Source organism: Ranitomeya imitator, chromosome 2, assembly GCF_032444005.1.
Source record: "Ranitomeya imitator isolate aRanImi1 chromosome 2, aRanImi1.pri, whole genome shotgun sequence".
Classification (NCBI taxonomy): Eukaryota; Metazoa; Chordata; class Amphibia; order Anura; family Dendrobatidae; genus Ranitomeya; species Ranitomeya imitator.
The window spans coordinates 449619987-449642404 of NC_091283.1; the positions used below are offsets into that span (position 1 = coordinate 449619987).

Genomic DNA, 22418 nt, shown 5'->3' on the forward strand with positions numbered 1-22418 from the left:
CCAATTAAAATTAATGTGTGAATTACAGGGCAGGTCTTTCCGGGCAGTGATTCTCTTTGTAGCCATGCTCCACTTTGGCCAAGCGATAAATGTTGTGAATTGAGCGGCCCCTTTAGTAACCCAGAATTATTTATTAGGCTGTATGAAAATCCGTTTTCATATATGGATATTCCCCTTAAATTGGTCATAAATGACTCTGGTACTAGCCTGTATACAGTAATAGATATCATTCTGCATCGGCTAAAACCAAGATTCCTGACATCAATAATTAGAAGGCCCTTCAAAAGGAGAAAAATGTGGCGCAACACGAGGTATAAGTAAGTGAATGTGCAGTGGACTGCAGACAACCAGTGGAGAGTTTCTCCAATGGAATTCCAACAGTGGACGAAAATGGAAACAATCCAGGAAATTGGCACTTCCACCACAATGAAAGAGCGGCAAAGTGGTCTTCCTCCTGGGAATTCAGATGAATTATTTAAAACCAGTTTAAAACACATACAATGTGCTTCTGCGGAGAACAGCCTTCCTCAGGTTTCTACACCAATAGATACCTGAAGAAGGCTGTTCTCAGTCAAAAAGCATTGTGTGTGTTTTTAACTGGTTTTAAATAATTCATCTGAATTCCCAGGAGGAAGACCACTTTGCCGCTGTTTCATTGTAGTGGAAGTGCCAATTTCCTGGATTGTTAACAAAACTCCTGCTGTATAATTGTTAAATCCTCTGTACTGTAATGTAAATGTAATATGTTGGCGCTATAGATATAAAGAGTATTATAAATACAGGATGAGCCCCCACATAGCTCTATATAAACAGTGTGAGCCCTTACGTAGCCATCTAAAATACATCATGAGCCCCCACATAGCCTCTATATACTGTATAAGCCCCTACATAGCCTCCTATATACAGTTTGAGCCTGCACATAACCTCCTATATACAGTATAAGCTTCCCATTAATATGTAAACATCCCATACACAAATGAAAGAAAGAAAACAACAACACATTCTCACCTTGCTCACGTTCCCCTGGTGTGCACTGAGTATCATCAGCAGCAGTGCAATGTAATGACATCATCCTGTCTGCTATCTCAAATGATGTTTGGTGGAAGAAGGAGCCGCCTGCTTTGTCTTCCACAATTGTATTCACTGCTATCCGCATGCTGTGGATAGCGGTGGCAGAGGGCATGGTGCAGCCACTGTTGTCAGCCTCTCGGCTGTGGTCTCATTCACTTTTTTACACTTATGAATTTACTCCGCTTCAATTTTCTTAGTCCCGGCAGCAAAAAACAGGTATAATCTAATCCATTAGTAGATCTTTAAAAGGAACCTGCTATGTTGTACATTAATTACCATTTGTGGACCGTATCATAGAGCTGGAGAAGCTAAGCATAATAATATATAGGTTTGTTGGCAAAGATTCAGTATTACTAATATTTTATGCATTGAAATCGCTGCTGTTTGTCTGATATAGGAGTCCAGTGGGTGGTCCTACTAGTAATTGACACTGAGTCGGACCGCCCACTGGACTCGTATCCATACAAACATCATGGATTTCAAGTAATAAAATGCAAATTGGATCATCTCCCGTGCTCTGTTAAATTTTCCCCGCAGATGAGATACAAGTTTCAACATGACAGGTTCACTTTAAAGAACAGTGATAGTTGGGGGAATGCAGTGTGCTCTTTTCATTATGTTTATCTGTGACAGCGGCTCCTGCAGGGCGTGTCACTGCGTGTTTGTGCGTATCTGTCAGGTTTGCTTTTAGATGTTAGCTCATAAGTCTGTGGTCTATTACGTGAAAAGGCCGTGTCATACTTACCTTCCGCTGTCTGTCCCCCGGCGCTGTGCTTCTCTGCACTGTGTAAGCACAGCGGCCGGAAAGCACAACAGCGGTGACGTCACCGCTCTGCTTTCCGGCCGCTGTGCTCACAGCCAGTGCAGGAAAGCACAGCGCCGGGGGACAGACAGCAGAAGGTAAGTATGTAGTGTTTGTTTTTTTTTACTTTTACGCTGGTAACCAGGGTAAACATCGGGTTACTAAGCGCGGCCCTGCGCTTAGTAACCCGATGTTTACCCTGGTTACCGGCATCGTTGGGCGCTGCAGAGCTGTCTATGTGACCGCTCTCCAGCGACCAAACAGCGACGCTGCAGCGATCGACATCGTTGTCGGTATTGTTGCAGCGTCGCTGAGTGTGACGGTACCTTTACTGTAAGTGATATCTGTAATTTGTATGTAACCCCTTCTCATGTACAGCACCATGGAATCAATGGTGCTATATAAATAAATAATAATATTACTAACAACAGATAAGGCTGAATTCAGACGTCCTGAGTACAGACCACGATACACAGACTGGTCGCGGTTCTTCTACCCAAACTCGACAGCGTCAGGCTGAATTTGACCCAACAGTAGTAGGAAACAAGAGGGATCTGCCACATAACATTATGGTGCATTTAGACTGGTCAATCTCTCCCCTTTGAGATTCATATGTACTGTTTAAAGTCAGTAGAGTTCATTGTTGCCTGAATGATCAATTGGCCGTTGGCTATCTAATGCGTATAGAGGTGATTACACTGTTCTTGATGGGGCCAGTACAGCCTGAAATGCTGTATAGTGAATATATTCTACAAACATCCATCTAAAGTTATGAGTAATTTGTCAATCTATCTTTGTAGTGGTCGGACGTCAATTGTCTGATGCAGAGATCCGAATCCCCTGCCTGCAGCCACCACAAGAGGGTTCTCAGGAGCTTATTGCAAAATATTAAAAGGATTGTGCTGACACCAGATATGGCGACACGCCACTGTTTTAGGCTATGTTTCCACGGGGTGTATTCGTTCAGTATTTGCTGTGGATTGGACACTGTGTACAGCCGCAGCGTCCAATCCGCAGCGTCCAGATGTTACAGCATAGTGGAGGGGATTTTTATGGAATCCGTCACCACTATGTGCGCACGGCCGCATCGGCGGCCCTGCGTTTCCGGACATGCGGCGCGTCTTTACCGACTGCAGCATGTCTATTTATCTTGCGAAGACGCTCCGTCTCAGCAAGATAAATAACCCGGTCTATGAATACGATGCAGCGATTCCGGATGTGTTCAATGAACACATCTGGAATCACCACGCGTACAACAGAGGGCGGAGTGGGGTATCCGCTGCGTCCAAAGCGCTGCCAATACGCCCCGCGGAAACATAGCCTTATGGGTGGTACAATTGCCTGATTCAAGACTTATGTCTGATTGCATGGCGAAAGTATGATTGCACTGAACATTATATGATAGGGGACTTACATAAAAGTTTTTTTTTATGGAAATTTTCTATAGCGCCGCTGCACTATTTACATAAGAATGCAAATGACGTCCTGTATAAATACTGTGGGCGAAGTATCACAGAGGCTAAAATAAGAAAACGGGAAGTGAATAAATTAGATGACGTTTATTGGCTGCCATTTTTATATTTTTACTGTCTCTTTGGAGGAAATGGTTTTGCTATCCTCGTGTTTTCAGTTTCTTTATGCCCCAAGTATAAATAAGTATATATAAATAAAATAAGTCATGTGACTAGATGAAAGGTGACCATTGTAATCAAGGTAATTTTCCGTATGTCTGCACACTGCTTCTCCTTCCATCTCGATGAGGAACTGGTCTGTGTCCAAGCCCTATGGCAGGAGCGTGCACGTGCTGCAATGACACATGTGGGAAATTGACTATTGTGACATTGCAAATTAGCAGATCTATTGTCTGTAAAATATTAATTCTTTGGTTTTTGTTTTTCATTTTCCGCCTCAGTCTTATTTCCTTCTCTTCCGATACTTATGGCTTTGTAGTATTAATGCTTATATAGACACGGTCAAATTCCTTTAATCCAGTGTCAGATTAGAAAACAAATATACAAAAGTATTAAAACTCTTGGATGATGAAAATTACGCTTTGCATGTAGGTACAGATTACAAATTTGGTGGCTGACCTTATAATACATGGACAGACCTGGTCAGCCATAGCGAGATCCGATCTTAAAGCATAGCTTTCCACTCGGGGTCGGGGTGGCGGGTTTTTTCTATGACGTCCATGTGACATATGGAAAGAAGTCGTATCCGTGAGATAATCCCTTTAACGATGCAGGTGTCATTACAATATGCTGTTGTAATTAACCCTGCAGATTTATTGGGGTCTATTCACCTCTTTGATGATTTAGTTGCAGTGGGGACACCAGTGGCTTTGCATACTTGACTCTGACGAATGTACATGTGTTCCAGCATCGGACATTGAAATCCAACATGGCCTATCGTTGTCTCTGTCGGGAGACACGGATGCACATTAGTCGGTCAGCCAGTTCGGAATCAGAAGGTTCAGCCAACTTAATATGGAGTGTTTAGCAGCACATATCTAGGACAGGCTTTTAGCCTCCAGACGTTTTTTCACTGAACATCTGAGAAATCGAAAGACAAAGTGAATTGGAAAGTAGTAAAGCTTTGTAGAAACCTAAGGCAACAAGAATTTTCAGAAACGTCTCCAGTGAGATTTTATGGCACCAGTACAAGGATCGTTACAATGTATCATGGTTTTTTTTATGTAACAAACCCTGGAGAACTGGTTTTCAGTCTTCCGGATGTAATAAGTGTTCTTATTGACTGACAGCAAGAAGAAAACTTGAAAATGTGAAGGAATCAAACTGCGAAGTTAGGAAACCTTATATGACAAACTTGATAAAGGCAGGTGCAAACAACCTTATGTTCTCCTTCTGAGAAAATCTGTCCGATTAAGCCACGTTCACACTTTCAGTATTTGGTCAGTATTTTATATCAGTATTGGGGCCACAATCAGAGGGAAAGTATAATAGAAACACGTCACCACTTCTGTATTTCTCACCCAATCCTGGTTTTGGGTACAAATACTGATGTAAAATATGGACTGAGTGAAAGTGGCTTTATGATAATCACGCTTTGATCAAACTCGGGTGTGAAAAAATGCTCCATATTCTTCATTCATTCAGTCTGTCTGTGAAATTTGGACTGCACTTGGATGTCATCATAGTGCAGTTTGATGTCTTCCGTGGACCCATACGCATGAGTGGCTGAGTGTCATCCAATTATTGAAATCAAATCATGCATGCTGCAATATTTTTTGTTCCTAAGACCACTTGGAACCAGGAATAAAACGGACATGTGCACTGTCTCGTTGAATAACATTGGTCCAAGTGCGATCCGATGGTTTGACGGATTGCACTCAGACTGAAACTACGGTCGTCTGCATGAGCCTTAAATTAGATTTATTTGTAGCTAAAATCTCCCTTCTTCAAGTTTCTGGTGGAAGTATAGCATTGGGGTTACTGTGTTTATCCTATTCATAGGGATACAGCCGTGGTTGTAGCATGCGGTGTTTCTTTGCGTCACATGACTTTGCATTTTCTTTTTTTCTTCTTGCCCCGAGGCTTAATGGGCAGATTTATTCCATGAGTCACGAGGCCGCTCTTTATTTTCCTTACTAGATGTATTTAAAGAAGTCATGCACCAGAATATATGGCTTTGATGTGGTGAATTGACTCATGGATTAGTTGCTATTTATACTAAAACTTCACAAAACATCTGTGCGTAACAGGTTTATTCTATTATTTTTGCTTCTTTTCAGTTTAGAGGATCAAGTGATTGCGGTTAGTTTGCACACCCAACAGCCCTATAAAAAATGTTCCTGACATCACTACAGGGATTTTCCAGGACTAAAAATACCTACAGGTGCTTCTCACAAAATTAGAATGTCATCAAAAAGTTAAACAGAGTGATCTATTTCAAGTGTTTTATTTCTGTTAATGTTGATGAATATGGCCTACTGAAATGTATGTTCCGTAAATGCACTCAATACTTAGTCGGGGCTCCTTTTGCATCAATTACTGCGTCAATGTGGCGTGGCATGGAGGCAATCAGCCTGTGGCACTGCTGAGGTGTTATGGAAGCCCAGGTTGCTTTGATAGCAGCCTTCAGATCTTCTGCATTGTTGGGTCTGGTGTCTCTCATCTTCCTCTTGCCAAAACCTCATAGATTGTCAATGGGGTTAAGGTCAGGCGGGTTTTCTTGGTACTTTCATTCTGCTGAAGAATTAAATTTCCATCTTCAAAAAGCTTGTCCTCAGAGGGAAGCATGAAGTGCTCTAAAATTTCCTGCTAGACTGCTGTGCTGACTTTGGTCTTGATAAAACACGATGGACCTACACCAGCATATAACATGGCTCCCCAACCCATCACTGATTGTGGAAACTTCACACTAGACCACAAGCAGCTTGGATTGTGGCCTCTCCACTCTTCCTCCAGACTCCGGGTCCTTGATTTCAAAATTAAATGCAAAATGTACTTTCATCTGACCTTGGACCACTGAGCAACAGTCCAGTTCTTTTTCTCCTTGGCCCAGGTAAGACGCTTCTGGCGTTGTCTATTGGTCATGAGTGGCTTGACACAAGGAATGAGACACTTGTAGCCCATGTCCTGGATACGTCTGTGTGTGGTGGCTCTTGAAGCAATGACTCCAGCAGCAGTCCACTCCTTGTAAATCTCCCCCAAATTTTTGAATGGCCTTTTCTTAACAATCCTTAAATGCTTGGATACAGCACTCTGTGAACAGCCAGCTTCTTTAGCAATGACCTTTTGTTACTTACCTTCCTTGTGGAGTGTGTCAATGACTGTGTTCTGGACATGTCAAGTCAGCAGTCTTCCCCATGAGCCTACTGAAATAGACTAAGGGACCTTTTTAAACACTTAGGAAGCTTTTGTAGGTGTTTTTTGTTGATTATTCTAATTTACTGAGATAATGACTTTTGGGTTTTCATTGGCTGTAAGCCATAATCATCAACATTAACAGAAATAAACACTTGAAATAGATCACTCTGTTTGTAATGACTCTATATAATATATGAGTTTCACTTTTTGTATTGAAGAACTGAAATAAATTTTTTGATGATATTCTAATTTTGTGAGAAGCACCTGTAAGTATTCCTTTCTTGTTTCACATCTGCAGCACGCTCATTCTGCTATGGATTTTCTTTGACGATTTTATCCTAATTCAAAGCAAAATCCGCAATGATACCTCAAGTAACACATACGGATTATGCTTTCAGATTCATGAACAAATCCAAAGTGGACATATTCTGCAATATGTGATCATCGCCTTAAAGTTTGGCCACCAGCTAACTTTCCCAGCTCCGCATTCACATGCACATCGAATTAGGCAGAGCCTGCATGCGTTGTTGAGGAGGAAATGGGAGAAAGCTGCTGCAAGATACCTCTGGCCATGGCTTATGCGTCATATGCATTAGTACTGATTGTATTCTAGTCTTTGACTTGTTTTTCATTTATGGCATTTCCTCTTATGCATGTGACGGCACCCACTTGGGACAGTCTATTTGTGGCCACTATTGTGCCCGATTTGTCAAGCACTCTGTGTTAGGTCACCGCTTAATCCTCTTAGTCATAAGGTGGACTCCAGTCTTGTACTTACCTGTAGCTATTGTTTTACTGCTCCATATGGCTGAATGGTTAATACAATTGCACTATGCACTTTAATTAGTCAGTCTCTAAGCTCTCTCTCTTTTTGCATAACAGTCTCCATTTTAATGAATTTATTCTTATTACATTGAACTTTAATAAAATTATTTTAGGATTATACTCTGTGAGTCTCTGGTGCTCTATTTATGGTGGTAATATATTGTCATAACTGGAGTAACATTTGTTGCGAAAAAACTGCAGGCACTTCTTAGGGTATGTGCCCACGGTCAGTAATTGGCAACGCTTTGGACGCAGCACGTCTGCATGCGCATCGCAGCGTTTACTGGCCGTGTGCACCTACCCTTATGAATCAGATGGACAGACATGGCAAATGCTCCTCTCCAGCGCCGAAGGAAAGCGTTGCAAACATTTACTTTGTGGCGTAAAAGCTGGGTATGTCTTGAGGTCTGGGTTCCTCAAAAAATAGTGAAGGTATTTTCACAAATTAGGAAATATCATCCTCACATTTTCAAGAGGCGTCTGCGTACAGGAATGTTAGGATTGCACTTAGAGACTCTGAGAGTCGTTTTGTTTTTATAAATGTTGAAATTATTTCTAAATAAAATGTTATACTGTTCATTTGTAACCCTCCACCGGCTCTACTCGAGGTGAGTGACCGGGTGGTGAGCTTTGCATTAAGTTACCCAGAGATGTCCATGCATTATGTATGAGAGATTTTAACTTTAGTCATGGAAAACTGTGTAAACAGATTCCTGGGGTGAGATGAACACACCTATAGATACTCTCACCTGCCACCTTTTCAAAGTTCAATGTTTATGGATAATGACTGGATAGATTTATGGTGCCCTTATCATTGTCGTTGTTAAGAATGTACTTGTCATACTAGCAAACATACCTTATTTTCTTTAGATTGTGTATTTGGTTCTAGTAATGGTGCCATTTGGGTGTATGCCATAAAACACATTCAGAGAGGCATTTATTAATAATAATAATACTAATTTAATTTCTATAGCGCCAACATGTTCCGCAGCACTTTACATTTTAGAGGGTACTTGTACAGACAATAGACATTAAGCATAACAATAAACACATAGATCAACAGATACCAAGAGGAATGAGGGCCCTGCTCGCAAGCTTACAATCTATGAGGAAATAGGGGAGACACTAAAGGTGGATGGTAACAATTGCTTTCATTATTCAGACCAGCCATAATGTAAGAAATTGGGTGTTCATGTAATGCTACAAGTATCGGTTATCAGCCAGAGTATGTAAAAGTACAGACACAGAGGGCTAATAAATGCATAAAGCGTACGAGAGCATGATGCAAGGAACCTGGTTATGGTAAAAATTTTGAATGGGAAACACAGAAATAGTTAGAGTAATGTGTTGTAGGCCAGTCTGAAGAAGTGCGTTTTTAGTACACGCTTAAAACTGTGGGCATTGGAGATTAACCTAATTAACCTGGGTTTTGCATTCCAAAAATTTGGCACAGCACCTAAAGTCTTGGAGATGGGTATGGAAGGTTCTGATTATTGAGGATGTTAACCTCAGGTCATTAGCAGAACGGAGGGCACGGGTGGGGTGGTAGACTGAGACAAGGGAGAAGATGTAGGATGGTGCTGAGCCGTGGAGCACTTTATGGGTGAGGGTAATAAGTTTATACTGAACTAGATAGTGGCCCGATTCTAACTCATCGGGTATTCTAGAATATGTATGTAGTTTATTTATGAAGATTGTAGAATAATGCAATGAATACACAGGATTTGGCCGGACGGGCGCGACTAATCAGCGAAGCGTGGTTCAAATCCCGCGTGAATTTGCGGCCAGACTGCACCTATCGCTGATTGTTTGCAGCCGGGCGCGACCAACACGTAGTATATAGCACAGCCTACGTAGTATATAGCACAGCCCATGCAGTATATGACACAGCCCACGCAGTATATAAAACAGCCACATAGTATATTGCACAGCCCACGTAGTATATTGCACAGCCCACGTAGTAAATTACACAGCCCACGTAGTATATAACACAAACCATGTAGTATATAGCACAGCCTACGTAGTATATAGCACAGCCTACGTAGTATATAGCACAGCCTACGTAGTATATAGCACAGCCTACGTAGTATATAGCACAGCCTACGTAGTATATAGCACAGCTCACGTAGTATATTGCACAGCCCACACAGTATATAACACAGGCCGCGTAGTATATAACACAGCCCACGTAGTATATAGCACAGCCACGTAGTATATTGCACAGCCCACGTAGTATATAGCACAGAGAGGTAGAATATAACACAGCCCATGCAGTATTTAACACAGCCCACGTAGTATATAGTACAGCCCACATAGTATATAGCACAGCCCACGCAGTATATAACACAGCCCACGCAGTTAAAAAACAATGAAAATAAAAAAGTTATATACTCCCCTTCCGTCTGCCCCCGGATCCAGCCGAGGTCTTTAGCGATGCTTGTTGCGACGCTCCATTACCAGTAATGCCTCACGGCAATAACCCGTGATCATGTAGCGGTCTCGCGAGACCGCCATGTGATCTCGGGTCATTGCCGCAATGCATTCTTGGGACCGGAGCATCGCAAGGAGCGTGAAAGGCCGGCGCGGACGGCGGCAGAAGGTGAGAATATAGTATATATATATATATATATATATATATATATATATATATATATATATATATATGTATATATATATATATATATATATATATATATATATATATATATATATATATATATATAATTTTTTTTTTTATTATTTTTAACATATGTTTTTACTATTGATGCTGCCTAGGCAGCATGAATAGTAAAAAGTGAAGCGGTAAATCCCGCCCCAATATAGCTGATTGGTCGCTGCCGGCCGAGCGCGACCAATCAGCGACCCGGGATTTCCGTTACGGAAATTACAGACAAATAGACGGAAATGCCGGTTTGGATATGCCGGTCAGGTTTTTGAAATGTATTCTCTAGCCTTCTGATCGTGCACTCCACCTCCTAGCGTCAGGTGTTTTAATTACAGCAGGTCCAATACCCCTCCACAGAGAGAGAATTTTAGTCTAGTAAGAGGTTTTCACATGTACCCATTCAGATGGAGACGTTTATTCTCAGCGAGGTAAGGCAAGTTTAGGACCTGGTATAAGAGAGATGCCGTAACGGGGCTACCAGGTACACATAAACTTGGCCATTTTTATTCGCTAAAAGCTCTCATTTTTCATATTTCTAGTGCAGTAATGCAGTTCAAATTTCGTTTTTCAAGTTTGTATGTTCTAGCGCTGCAGTGTGCTGCCATGTTTGACTGTAGGGACCGTGTTCTTTTCTTTGAATGCCTCTTTTTTTCTCCTGTAAACTCTATGTTGATGCCTTTGCCTATGTTGATGCCTCTACTTTTGTCTTATCTGACCAGAGAACATTCTTCCAAAATGTTTTAGGCTTTTCAGGCAAGTTTTGGCAAACTCCAGCCTGGCTTTTTTATGTCTCAGGGTAAGAAGTGGGGTCTTCCTGGGTCTCCTATCATACAGTCCCTTTTCATTCAGATGCCGACGGATAGTACGGGTTAACACTATTGTACCCTCGGACTGCAGGGCAGCTTGAACTTGTTTGGATGTTAAGGTACCTTCACACATAACGATATTGTTAACGATATCGTTGCTTTTTGTGACGTAGCAACGATATCGTTAATGAAATCGTTATGTGTGACAGCGACCAACGATCAGGCCCCTGCTGGGAGATCGTTGGTCGCTGAAGAAAGTCCAGAACTTTATTTCGTCGCTGGACTCCTCCTGACATCGCTGGATCGGCGTGTGTGACACCGATCCAGCAATGTCTTCACTGGTAACCAGGGTAAACATCGGGTAACTAAGCGCAGGGCCGCGCTTAGTAACCCGATGTTTACCCTGGTTACCATCCTAAAAGTAAAAAAACAAACGCTACATACTTACCTACAGCCGTCTGTCCTCCAGCGCTGTGCTCTGCACTCCTCCTGCACTGGCTGTGAGCGTCGGTCAGCCGGAAAGCAGAGCGGTGACGTCACCGCTCTGCTTTCCGGCCGCTGTGCTCACAGTCAGTGCAGGAGGAGTGCAGAGAAGCAGAGCGCTGGAGGACAGACGGCTGTAGGTAAGTATGTAGCGTTTGTTTTTTTTTACTTTTAGGATGGTAACCAGGGTAAACATCGGTTTACTAAGCGCGGCCCTGCGCTTAGTTACCCGATGTTTACCCTGGTTACCGGCATCGTTGGTCGCTGGAGAGCTGTCTATGTGACAGCTCTCCAGCGACCAAACAGCGATGCTGCAGCGATCCGGATCGTTGTCGGTATCGCTGCAGCGTCGCTTAATGTGAAGGGGCCTTTAGTCGAGGTTCTTTATCCAACATCCACACAATCTTGCGTTGAAATCTCTTGTCAATTTTTCTTTTCCATCCACATCTAGGGAGGTTAGCCACAGTGCCATGGGCTTTAAACTTCTTGATGACACTGCGCTCGGTAGATACAGGAACTTTCAGGTCTTTGGAGATGGCCTTGAGATTGCTCATGCTTCCTCACAATTTGGTTTCTCAAGTCCTCAGACAGTTCTTTGGTCTTCTTTCTTTTCTCCATGCTCAATGTGGTACACACAAGGACACAGGACAGAGGTTGAGTCAGCTTTAATCCATGTCAACTGGCTGCAAGTGTGATTTAGTTATTGCCAACACCTGTTAGGTGCCACAGGTAAGTTACAGGTGCTGTTAATTACATAAATTAGAGAAGCATCATATGATTTTTCAAACAGTGCCAATACTTTTGTCCACCCCCTTTTTTATGATTGGTGTGGAATTATATCCAATTTGACTTTAGGACAATTCTTTTTGTGTTTTTTTTTCATTTAAGACAAATTAAATGAAGATAACAATACCAAAGAATTTGTGTTTGCAATCATTTTCAGGAAGAAACTGAGTATTATCTGACAGAATTGCAGGGGTGTCAATACTTTTGGCCACAACTGTAAAGGTGTTTTGTTGCAGTCCGGATTGGGGGCATATGCACAGCATATTAGTATGCTGTATATGAGTGCTGAAAGCTGGTGCCGTATCTCATATTGGGCAAGCCTGGTGACAGGTTGCCTTTTATACAGGGAACAAAATGTTAGATTGTAGCTCTTTCGGGTATATTTGCTTAGTAAATGTTGATTACAAGATTTTCACCAAGATTCTGGTTCCAGGGGTTAATAAGGTAATTTTTGATCTGATGCATTTAGACCAGAAAATTGATCCATTTAATTTATGCATCTCCTAGAGCCAAGATTCTGGTGAATAACAACCCAACATCCTCCTTGTTGAAAAAAAGGACCCGTCAAGGATTTTCTTCTATACCCAGCCCTATTTGCTTTGGCCATCCAAGCTGACTTTGGCCATTGAAGTTGGTCCTGTCAAGGCATACATCTGAACCCCCATGAAAGTGGGATTCAAGCATATGCGCCGAAGGGGCCATTGACTATGATGGTGCCGATGGAGAAAACATGCTCTGTCATGCATTATTGTCTGGCCTATGCACATACTGGAGGCGGACACTCAAACGTAGTACACTGGGTGTCCGACAAGACCAACCATTGTGGGAGAAAGAGCAGTGTGAAAGCACCCATAGCAATAAGAATTTGTTCCTCGTCATTGACCGATATTTCAGTGTGGTGAGAGGCTGTGATAATATGGGAATAATGACTAAAAGTACTGTCAATGCTAATTTAAGACTAGCCTAGAAAGTTGGGTGATCGTTTCTGCCAAGACTGGTCATTGTGGTAACCCAGCTTTTCCTGGAAAAGAAAGAAAATGAGAGTTGGGTGACATAAGAGACCAAGGTTCAGCCTTGTTCATGTAATCATTGCTAATAAACTAAAGCTGATAATTAGCAGCAGTTTTATTTTTTTCTTTATGTCCAGCAAATAACTACAGCCTCGCTCCACCACCTCCGAACAAGGCACATCAGATGCAAGCATCTTTATACCTGAAGCAGGTAAAGGAAGCCTTGGGTCCATCCAACTTTCAGCGATTCTCCGCTTCCCTCTCCTCCTATAAGAAGACTGATAACTATGAAGCTATGGTGTGTGGGGTTGCAGCACTGCTAACAGAGAAGCCGGAGCACTACAGATTACTGAGAGGTATGGCAACCAGACCTGCAAAGGGCAGCGGAAGAAGCACCTTTGTAGAACATACCTGACAATTACTCCTTAAAGGGAACCTGTCAGCAGGATTGTGCACAGTGTCAGGTTGATGCTGTTATTCTGATTAAAATTATACCTAAATCCGTCTTGTGGTTGTTATTTAATCTTTGTTTTCAGTTTTTGAGTTAATGATATGCTCGTGCCCCGAGGCGGGACTGTGTGTGTGGTGATCTGCTTAGGTATTCTTCTGTATGGCATCAGACAGGTCACTGATCTCTGTTACCTGCCCCCTATTGTACATTAACTAAAAACTGAAAATAAAGATTACACAACAACCACAAGACAGATTTCATCACCAGGTATCATTTTAATCAGTATAACAGCGCCGACCTGACTCTGTAAGTTACTCAGCTCAATCCTGCTGACAGGTTCTCTATAATTTGATGATATTGTGGTAATTTGCAAGTTCTCATCTGTCAACTGTTTATAGGATGATGACGCGTAAATATTAGAATGCAGAATCTTCCCATTGCCAACTTCCCTATAGGTATCCCAGAATGCATACAAAGGGATTTAGTTGTAAAAGTAGTAGTTTCAGACAGTGCCACATTGTACACATGAGTACATGGTAGAGGGAGAGGCACCAAAATGAAAAAGAAATATCAGAATCTGGTGGACCCAATTTACCAAATTTAATTGGACTTCAGTAGCGGGTAGTTTTGGGATTATCACCAACACTTCATTGAGCATCCTCAATACTCGCGTGATCTTCTACCATTTTTCCCTGTAAAGGGAACTTCTGATTGATTGGGTGCCTAATGTTCTACACCCCCGCTGGTTACCCAGCTCTGGGCAGGTGAAACCGGGCACTGCACTTCTGAGAGCTGCAGCCAATCAAATAGCGGATTAGCGGGAAAGCCAAGAGGCAAAGCTCAACCAATCCTACATTGATGGCAAATTCTAAGGATAAATTTGGACCCTCCTTATTTTTCTCTTTTACATAGAATTTCACAGGTTTATCCGAGTATCTCACAAGAAGAAGTTTAACCAGCTTTGTGAAGAATTAACTGGAGAAGGCTGCATGGGTAGAAAAACAGCAAATCAGGCTTCTTGTAGTGATGCAAAACCGCTAGCATCCTCTGTAGTATGTGACGACATCAGTAGGCAAGGTGGACCAGAGGGGCCTGACGACCAATGTGGAGATGGACCGAGTGACCAGTCACAAGGTGGGTATGTTGTCACTCAAGGGTTGTATCACCAATGTGATATGGGCAATAGATAGAGCAGAGGCAGCCGTATTAGTTGTCTCTACAGTGGGAGCCTAGCAACCAGCGTCTCCTCTGTCACTTCCCTTTCACATTTTTTTGCTTATATTTTTAGTTGCCAGAAAAACAGAAATGCAATCTGTGGTCAATGGGACCCAGATAAGGATTAGATCCGCTTCTCCTCTACTTCCTTTTACACCAGAATCAGGTGGGTTGTGGTACCGGATATGGTGCAGTATTCTTCTTACGGTCTGAAACCCCAGTAGCATTAGACTGTGATATCTCACTATCTGATGCTACAGTGACCAATGGAAACCAGTGCATGTCAAAGTGAATCGTGTGGTGATCTCCATTATAAAATGTTCTGTCTGCAACTTTCTAATATACTTTTGTTTTTAGCCTAAACAATGCTATATGGGATAATCCATCTGGTCATCAGACTGATGCATTCTCCCAAGGAAGAAAGAAAGTAATCTGCACCGCTAGTTACCGCTGTGGCCAAACATGTTTGTAAGGTGCATAGCTACGCTGCAGGCAAATTACACCTGAGACTTAGGGTGCCCACCAGGAAAGCAACAACACTGAAAGTCCTTATATGAAGAAAGAAGTGGGTGGCACCTGTAGAAGCGCAACCGCGCAAAACGGCCATCGTCACTCATGCACTCCATCTCCCATTCTCCCGATGAAGATGTTTTAACTGTTTTTCAATAAAGGAGACTGGTGAGTGCCACCCACTTCTTTCTTCATATAAAGACTGCTGCATTCTACCTGCACTGATACATTGTGGGCTCGCGTACACAAGCGTACATCGGACGAGTGCTATCTGAGGTTTTATCGGATAGCACTCGAACCAATGTTATTCTATGGAGTGCAAATCAGGTGGCACATACCTATTTAAGTCTGTAGGTGCTTGGAAATCATCGGATTACATCTGAGTGCAGTCTGATTTTTGAAGATTCACAGAATGGAGAAGATAGAGATTTTGTTCTCTATCTTCTTGCGACCATGTGCGTAGATAGATAGTTTACCTTGACTCTGCCAGCTGAGATTGGTCCCCAGCTCTAGAACGAGTGTTTCCAGTTTAATATGTGTTTGTTATTATTATTATTATTATACATTTTTATAGCGCCATTTATTCCATGGCGCTTTACATGTGAATACGGGGCAAATATAGACAAATACATTAAACATGAGCAGATAACAAGGCACACGAGTACATAAGGAGGGAGGACCCTGCCCGCGAGGGCTCACAGTCTGCAGGGGGTGGGTGAGGATACACTAGGAGAGGGAAGAGCTGGCTGTGCGGCTGTTCAGTAGGTTGAGGATCACTGCAGGCTGTAGGCTTGTCGGAAGAGATGAGTCTTTAGGTTCTTTTTGAAGGTTTCTATGGTAGGCGCAAGTCTGATGTGTTGAGGTAGAGAGTTCCAGAGTATGGGGGAAGCACGGGAGAAGTCTTGGATGCGGTTATGGGAAGAAGAGATGAGAGGGGAGTAGAGAAGGAGGTCTTGGGAGGATCGGAGGTCGCGTGTAGGTAGGTACCGGGAGACCATGTCACAGATGTATGGAGGAGACAGGTTGTGGATGGCTTTGTATGTCAGTGTGAGGGTTTTGAACTGGAGTCTCTGGGCGATAGGAAGCCAGTGAAGGGCTTGACACAGGGGAGAGGCTGGGGAATAGCGGGGGGACAGGTGGATTAGTCGGGCAGCAGAGTGTAGGATGGATTGGAGTGGTGCCAGAGTGCTAGAGGGGAGTCCAGAGAGTAGGAGGTTGCAGTAGTCGAGGCGGGAGATGATAAGGGCATGCACTAGCGTTTTTGCAGTGTTGCAGTCAAGGAAAGCACGGATCCGGGAAATATTTTTGAGTTTGAGACGACAGGAGGAGGCAAGGGCTTGGATATGTGGCTTGAAAGAGAGGGCAGAGTCGAGGATCACCCCGAGGCACCGGGCGAGTGGGACTGGGGATAGTGAGCAGCCATTGACATTGATGGATAGGTCTGGTGGAGGGGTAGAGTGAGATGGGGGAAAGATGATGAATTCTGTTTTGTCCATGTTCAGTTGTAGAAAGCGAGCAGAAAAGAAGGCTGAAATGGCAGACAGACAGTGCGGGATTTTGGTAAGCAAGGAGGAGAGGTCAGGTCCGGAGAGGTAGATCTGCGTGTCGTCAGCGTAGAGATGGTACTGCATACCGTGGGATTCTATGAGCTCTCCCAGGCCGAAAGTGTAGATGGAGAAAAGCAGGGGTCCTAGAACAGAGCCTTGAGGAACACCGACTGACAAGGGGAGAAGTGAGGAGGTGGTGTGGGGGAGGGAGACACTGAATGTTCGGTCTGTTAGATATGACGAGATCCAGGAAAGGGCCAAGTCTGTGATGCCAAGGGATGAGAGGATTTGTAGCAAAAGGGAGTGGTCAACAGTGTCAAAGGCAGAAGACAAGTCCAGGAGAAGGAGGACAGAGTAGTGTCGCTTGCTCCTGGCAGTTAGTAGGTCATTGGTGACTTTAGTTAGGGCAGTTTCAGTTGAGTGATGGGAACGGAAGCCTGATTGTAACCGATCAAAGAGGGAGCAGGAGGAGAAGTGGGAGGACAGTTCAAGATGGACGTGTTGCTCCAGCAATTTGGAGGCATAAGGGAGAAGAGATATTGGGCGATAGCTAGACACAGAGGATGGGTCGAGGGAGGGCTTTTTGAGGATGGGTGTGATCTTGGCATGCTTGAAGGATGAGGGAATGACACCTGTTGTGAGTGAGAGGTTGAAGAGGTGCGTTAGGGTTGGGATGAAGACCGTGGAAAGGTTAGGGATGAGGTGGGATGGGAGCGGGTCAAGCGTGCAGGTGGTGAGGTGTGATCTTGACAGGAGGGTGGAGAGCTGATCTTCTGTCATGGTGGAGAAGCTGGTTTTGGAGGAGCAGGGTTGAGCAGCTAAGAGGGGCAGTGGGCGCTGTGGGCCAAAGCTTTCTCTGATCGTATCGATCTTCTGTTTAAAGAAAGAGGCGAAGTCATCAGCAGAAATGAGGGGGGAGGGAGGAGGTGCGGGGGGACGGAGTAGAGAATTGAAAGTGTTGAAAAGCTGTTTAGGGTTGTGGGACAGGGAGGATATGAGGGATGAGAAGTAAGTTTGTTTTGCGGCAGTGAGCGCAGACTTGAAGCTGGCGAGGGACTGCTTGTATGCAGTGAAGTGGTCGGCAGAGTGGGATCGCTTCCATCTCCGCTCAGCAATCCTGGAAGCCCGTCTCAATTCTTTGGTCAGGCTGGTCAGCCAGGGCTGCCTGTTAATTGTACGAGTTTTACTATGCATGAGTGGGGCGGCCGAATCGAGTGTTGTTGTTATTGTGGTGTTATAAAAAGTGGCAGCAGCATCTGTGTCATGAAGGGAAGCTATGTCTGTGAGAGGGAGAAGGGACTCAGAGAGTGATTGTAAGTTCAGATGTTTGAGATTTCTGCGAGGGTGAGTGAGTTTGTGGAGTGGGGGTTGCACACTAGGAGAGGAGAGGGACGAGAATGTCAGTAGGTTGTGGTCAGACAGGGGGAGGGGTGTGTTAGTGAGATTAGTAAGGGAGCAGAGGCGGGTGAAGATGAGGTCCAGCGTGTGGCCATCTTTGTGAGTGGCCTCAGAGGACCATTGAGTGAGGCCAAAGGAGGCAGTCAGTGATAAAAGTTTAGAGGTAGCTGAGGTGAAAGTGTCAATGGGGACATTGAAATCACCCATGATGATAGTGGGGATGTCAACAGAGAGGAAATGAAGTAGCCAGGTGGTGAAGTGGTCGAGAAAGGTGGAGATGGCTAGTTCTGGGGGGCGGTAGATGACAGCCAGCTGGAGGTTGGAGGGGGAATAGATGCGGACAGAGTGCACCTCAAACGAGGGAAGAGTAGCGGAGGGTGGTAGCGGGATTGGAGTGAAGGAGCAGGTGTCGGACAGGAGCAAGCCAACTCCTCCACCGCGTTTGTTGCTGGGGCGAGGGGTGTGAGAGAGGTGGAATCCGCCATAGGAGAGCGTAGCTGGAGAGGCCGAGTCAGAGGGGGTGAGCCAGGTTTCAGTGAGGCCGAGGAAGGAGAGTTTGTTGGTGATGAAGAGGTCATGGATAAATGTCAGTTTGTTGCAGATGGAGCGTGCGTTTGTAGGTCTGGACCAGTGATGAGCGAGTGTGCTCGTTACTTGAGTTTTCCGGGTGGTCTCTGAGTATTTTGGGCATGCTCGTAGATTATGTTTTTGTCTCCGCAGCTGCATGATTTGTGGCTGATATACAGCACGATCACATGTGGGGATTCCCTAACACAGGCAATCCCTGCATGTGTTCAGGTGCGGAGACAAAAACATAATCTATGAGCACGTCCAAAATACTTGGAGAACACCCGAGCATGCTCGGAAAACCCGAGTAACGAGCACACTCGCTCATCACTAGTCTGGACCTCTGTTTTATTGAATATCCATGCTGATGCCACGTCAGGACACCACATGAGCGTCCTTGTGCGCTACAATTCACTAGAAGTTCTCTGGAAACTAATGTAATTTCATAGTGATTGAGGAAACGTGTTCCCTGCCCCCATTAACTGACTGTAGTGCTCAGCTCAGATTCTCAGGAAATTAATAAGAAGTCTGCTGGAAGGTTTTGGCATTGGTTAATTATATTTCCCTTTAAAAGGGTTTTCCTGTCCAAACCAATTAGTCTGCAGTCTCTTTGTGTGACTGCAGACTTGGCAATCCCCCCAGCACACGGCTGTGCCTGCGGGGATTCGCCAGTTTCTGACCCGGGACCACAGGGTATGTATCTCGTACATCCATCAGTTTAGAGAGAAAATACTCTTCTGAGTTTCCATATACATTTCCTCATCTGTTCTTCCAGATAATTCTTTGATTTGCTTATAAAAGTCTGCCAGTCTTTTAGAATGATAATAATTGGTGGTAAAGGGTGACAACTGATGTCTTCCTTTATCACTTTCATGTATCTCTGCATAGATCTACAGAAAGTCTAAGAGAAAACACTGCACACTAAAGTTTTTTTTTTTTTCCTGAATACAGAGCGCCAAATTCTCTTCACCAAAGGTTACATGAAAAAATCCTGTCTGCCTACAGTCACCACTAGAGGGAGCTCACTGCATACTGATTTACTTATGGCTTCACTATGTAAACAATATGCAGTTTGCTCATAGGCTCCCTCTAGTGGCAGTTTCAGATTGTTGTAATTAAATTTTTTAGCCCTAGCTACGCCAGGGATTTGCATCTTTGTGCAAGAAAATCATCTCCCACCAACATAAAAAATATATTAATATTAAGATCATAATCAGCACTGTAATCAAGACCTAAACAATAGAACAATATGGTGTTTTATTAATGACTTTTACGTTAAAGGGAATTTGTCACCCCAACTTTCGCCTATAAGATGCGGCCACCGCCAATGTAACCTGCAAGATAAGATAATATATTATACTCACCCAGGGGCGGTCCCGGTCCGGTCTGATGGGCATCGTGATCCGGGTCTGCTCATCTTCATACGATGACGTCCTCTTCTTTTCTTCCTGTCGCGGCTCCTGCACAGGCGTACTGTGTCTGCCCTGTTGAGGGCAGAGCAAAGTACTGCAGTGTGCAGGCACTGGGCCTCTCTGACCTTTCCCGGTGCCTGCGCACTACAGTACTTTACGCTGCCCTCAATAGGGCAGATAAAGTACACCTGCGCAGAAGCCGCGGAAGGAAGAAAAGAGGACGACATCGTAAGAAGATAGGAGGCGTCGGACCGCGACGCCCATCGGACCGGACCGCCCCTGGGTGAGTATAATCTAACTTGTTTTTCTTATCTTTCAGGTTACATCGGGGGCTTATCTACAGCATTCCAGAATGCTTTAGATAAGCCCCTGATTCCGGTGGCCTTATCTTATAGGTGAAAATTGGGGCGACCGATTTCCTTTAAAGAAACCTAATAGTTCCTTAAGAGACTATTTAGATCAGATTTTTCTTACATGTACTTTTTGTAATTTTTTTGTCATATTACAATCTTTATAAAGAAAAAAATAATCTTACAATTTTCACACTAGCTATGTAAATCATATGCTTCTTGTTCCTTCAGGAACAGTTTTCAGCAGGTTCATAATCATCAGAGTCAGAAAAACGATGACTGATAACACAGAGAATATAAGTCCGCAAGGACAGGGTCCTCTCCCCTCTGTACCAGTCTGTCATTGTAAATTTGTTTACTGTAAACGATATCTATAACTCTGTACGTAACTCCTTTCTCATGTAAAGCACCATGGAATTAATGGTGCTATATAAATAAATAATAATAATAACTGTTATGAATTCTGTTGTTAAGCTCCCTCCTGTGGTTATGAATGGTACTTCGCCTGGTTCTGTCCATGGGCTTCCTCTGGTGGTTGTGAGTGGGGCGGCGGCTTCTGAGGTTCCTTCCACAGGTGACGAGGTTAATTCGTTAGCTGGCTGCTCTATTTAACTCCACCTAGATCATTGCTCCATGCCACCTGTCAATGTTCCAGTATTGGTCTAGTTCGCTCCTGGATCGTTCTTGTGACCTGTCTTCCCAGCAGAAGCTAAGTTCCTGCTTGTTTTTCTCTGTTTGCTATTTTTCTGTCCAGCTTGCTATTTTGATTTTTGTCTTGCTTGCTGGAAGCTCTGGGACGCAGAGGGAGCGCCTCCGCACCGTGAGTCGGTGCGGAGGGTCTTTTTACGCCCTCTGCGTGGTCTTTTTGTAGTTTTTTGTGCTGACCGCAAAGTTACCTTTCCTATCCTCTGTCTGTTCAGTAAGTCGGGCCTCACTTTGCTAAATCTATTTCATCTCTGTGTTTGTAATTTTCATCTTTACTCACAGTCATTATATGTGGGGGGCTGCCTGTTCCTTTGGGGAATTTCTCTGAGGCAAGGTAGGCTTTATTTTTCTATCTTTAGGGCTAGCTAGTTCCGTAGGCTGTGACGAGGCGCCTAGGGAGCGTCAGGAGAGCTCCACGGCTATTTCTAATGTGTGTGATAGGATTAGGGATTGCGGTCAGCAGAGTTCCCACGTCTCAGAGCTTGTCCTGTATTATTAGTAACTATCAGGTCATTCCATGTGCTCTTAACCACCAGGTCCATTATTGTCCTCACCACCAGGTCATAACAAATAACACTGCTAATATATACAGCTGATAACACAGGATCCACCAATCACAGCAGCTGATATCAGAACCACTGACAATTACTTTTGCACATGCTCATTAGATGTTTCAATACAATCCAAAAGATATAGTCGGAGTCAATTCATTGCTGATAATTTACATGCAAATTTCCTGAAACAGGAAGTTAGAGTTCACACTGGGCGTTTTTGTTACATTTTTTTATGCGTGTTTTAGTGCAAATTTTCAGCTGCATTTTACAGTAGCAGCTATATCTATGGGATTTCAGAAATCTCATGCACACAGCTTGTTTTTTTTTTGTCATCGGTATTTTGTGCTTTGCTTGTTTTTTTTTTAACATAGAGCATGTCACCTCTTTCAGCGGTTTCCACGCATTGAATTGAAAGAAAAAGCATGAAAAACG

At 43.8% G+C, this 22418-nt stretch overlaps 1 protein-coding gene across 6 annotated transcripts in view; it reads left to right on the forward strand.

The window, feature by feature from the left end:
- The window catches only part of RTEL1 (regulator of telomere elongation helicase 1), a 201596-nt gene that overhangs the window by 163110 nt on the left and 16068 nt on the right, over window positions 1–22418 (forward strand). For 4 of the 6 annotated variants that reach the window (XM_069751061.1, XM_069751063.1, XM_069751066.1 and 1 more), the window contains 3 exons: window positions 13415–13633; window positions 14641–14862; window positions 15017–15109. In XM_069751061.1, coding sequence (XP_069607162.1) covers window positions 13415–13633; window positions 14641–14862; window positions 15017–15109 — 534 coding nt within the window. The remainder of the gene's footprint in view (window positions 1–13414; window positions 13634–14640; window positions 14863–15016; window positions 15110–22418) is intronic. The other 2 variants (XM_069751062.1, XM_069751064.1) reach the window with 1 other exon arrangement.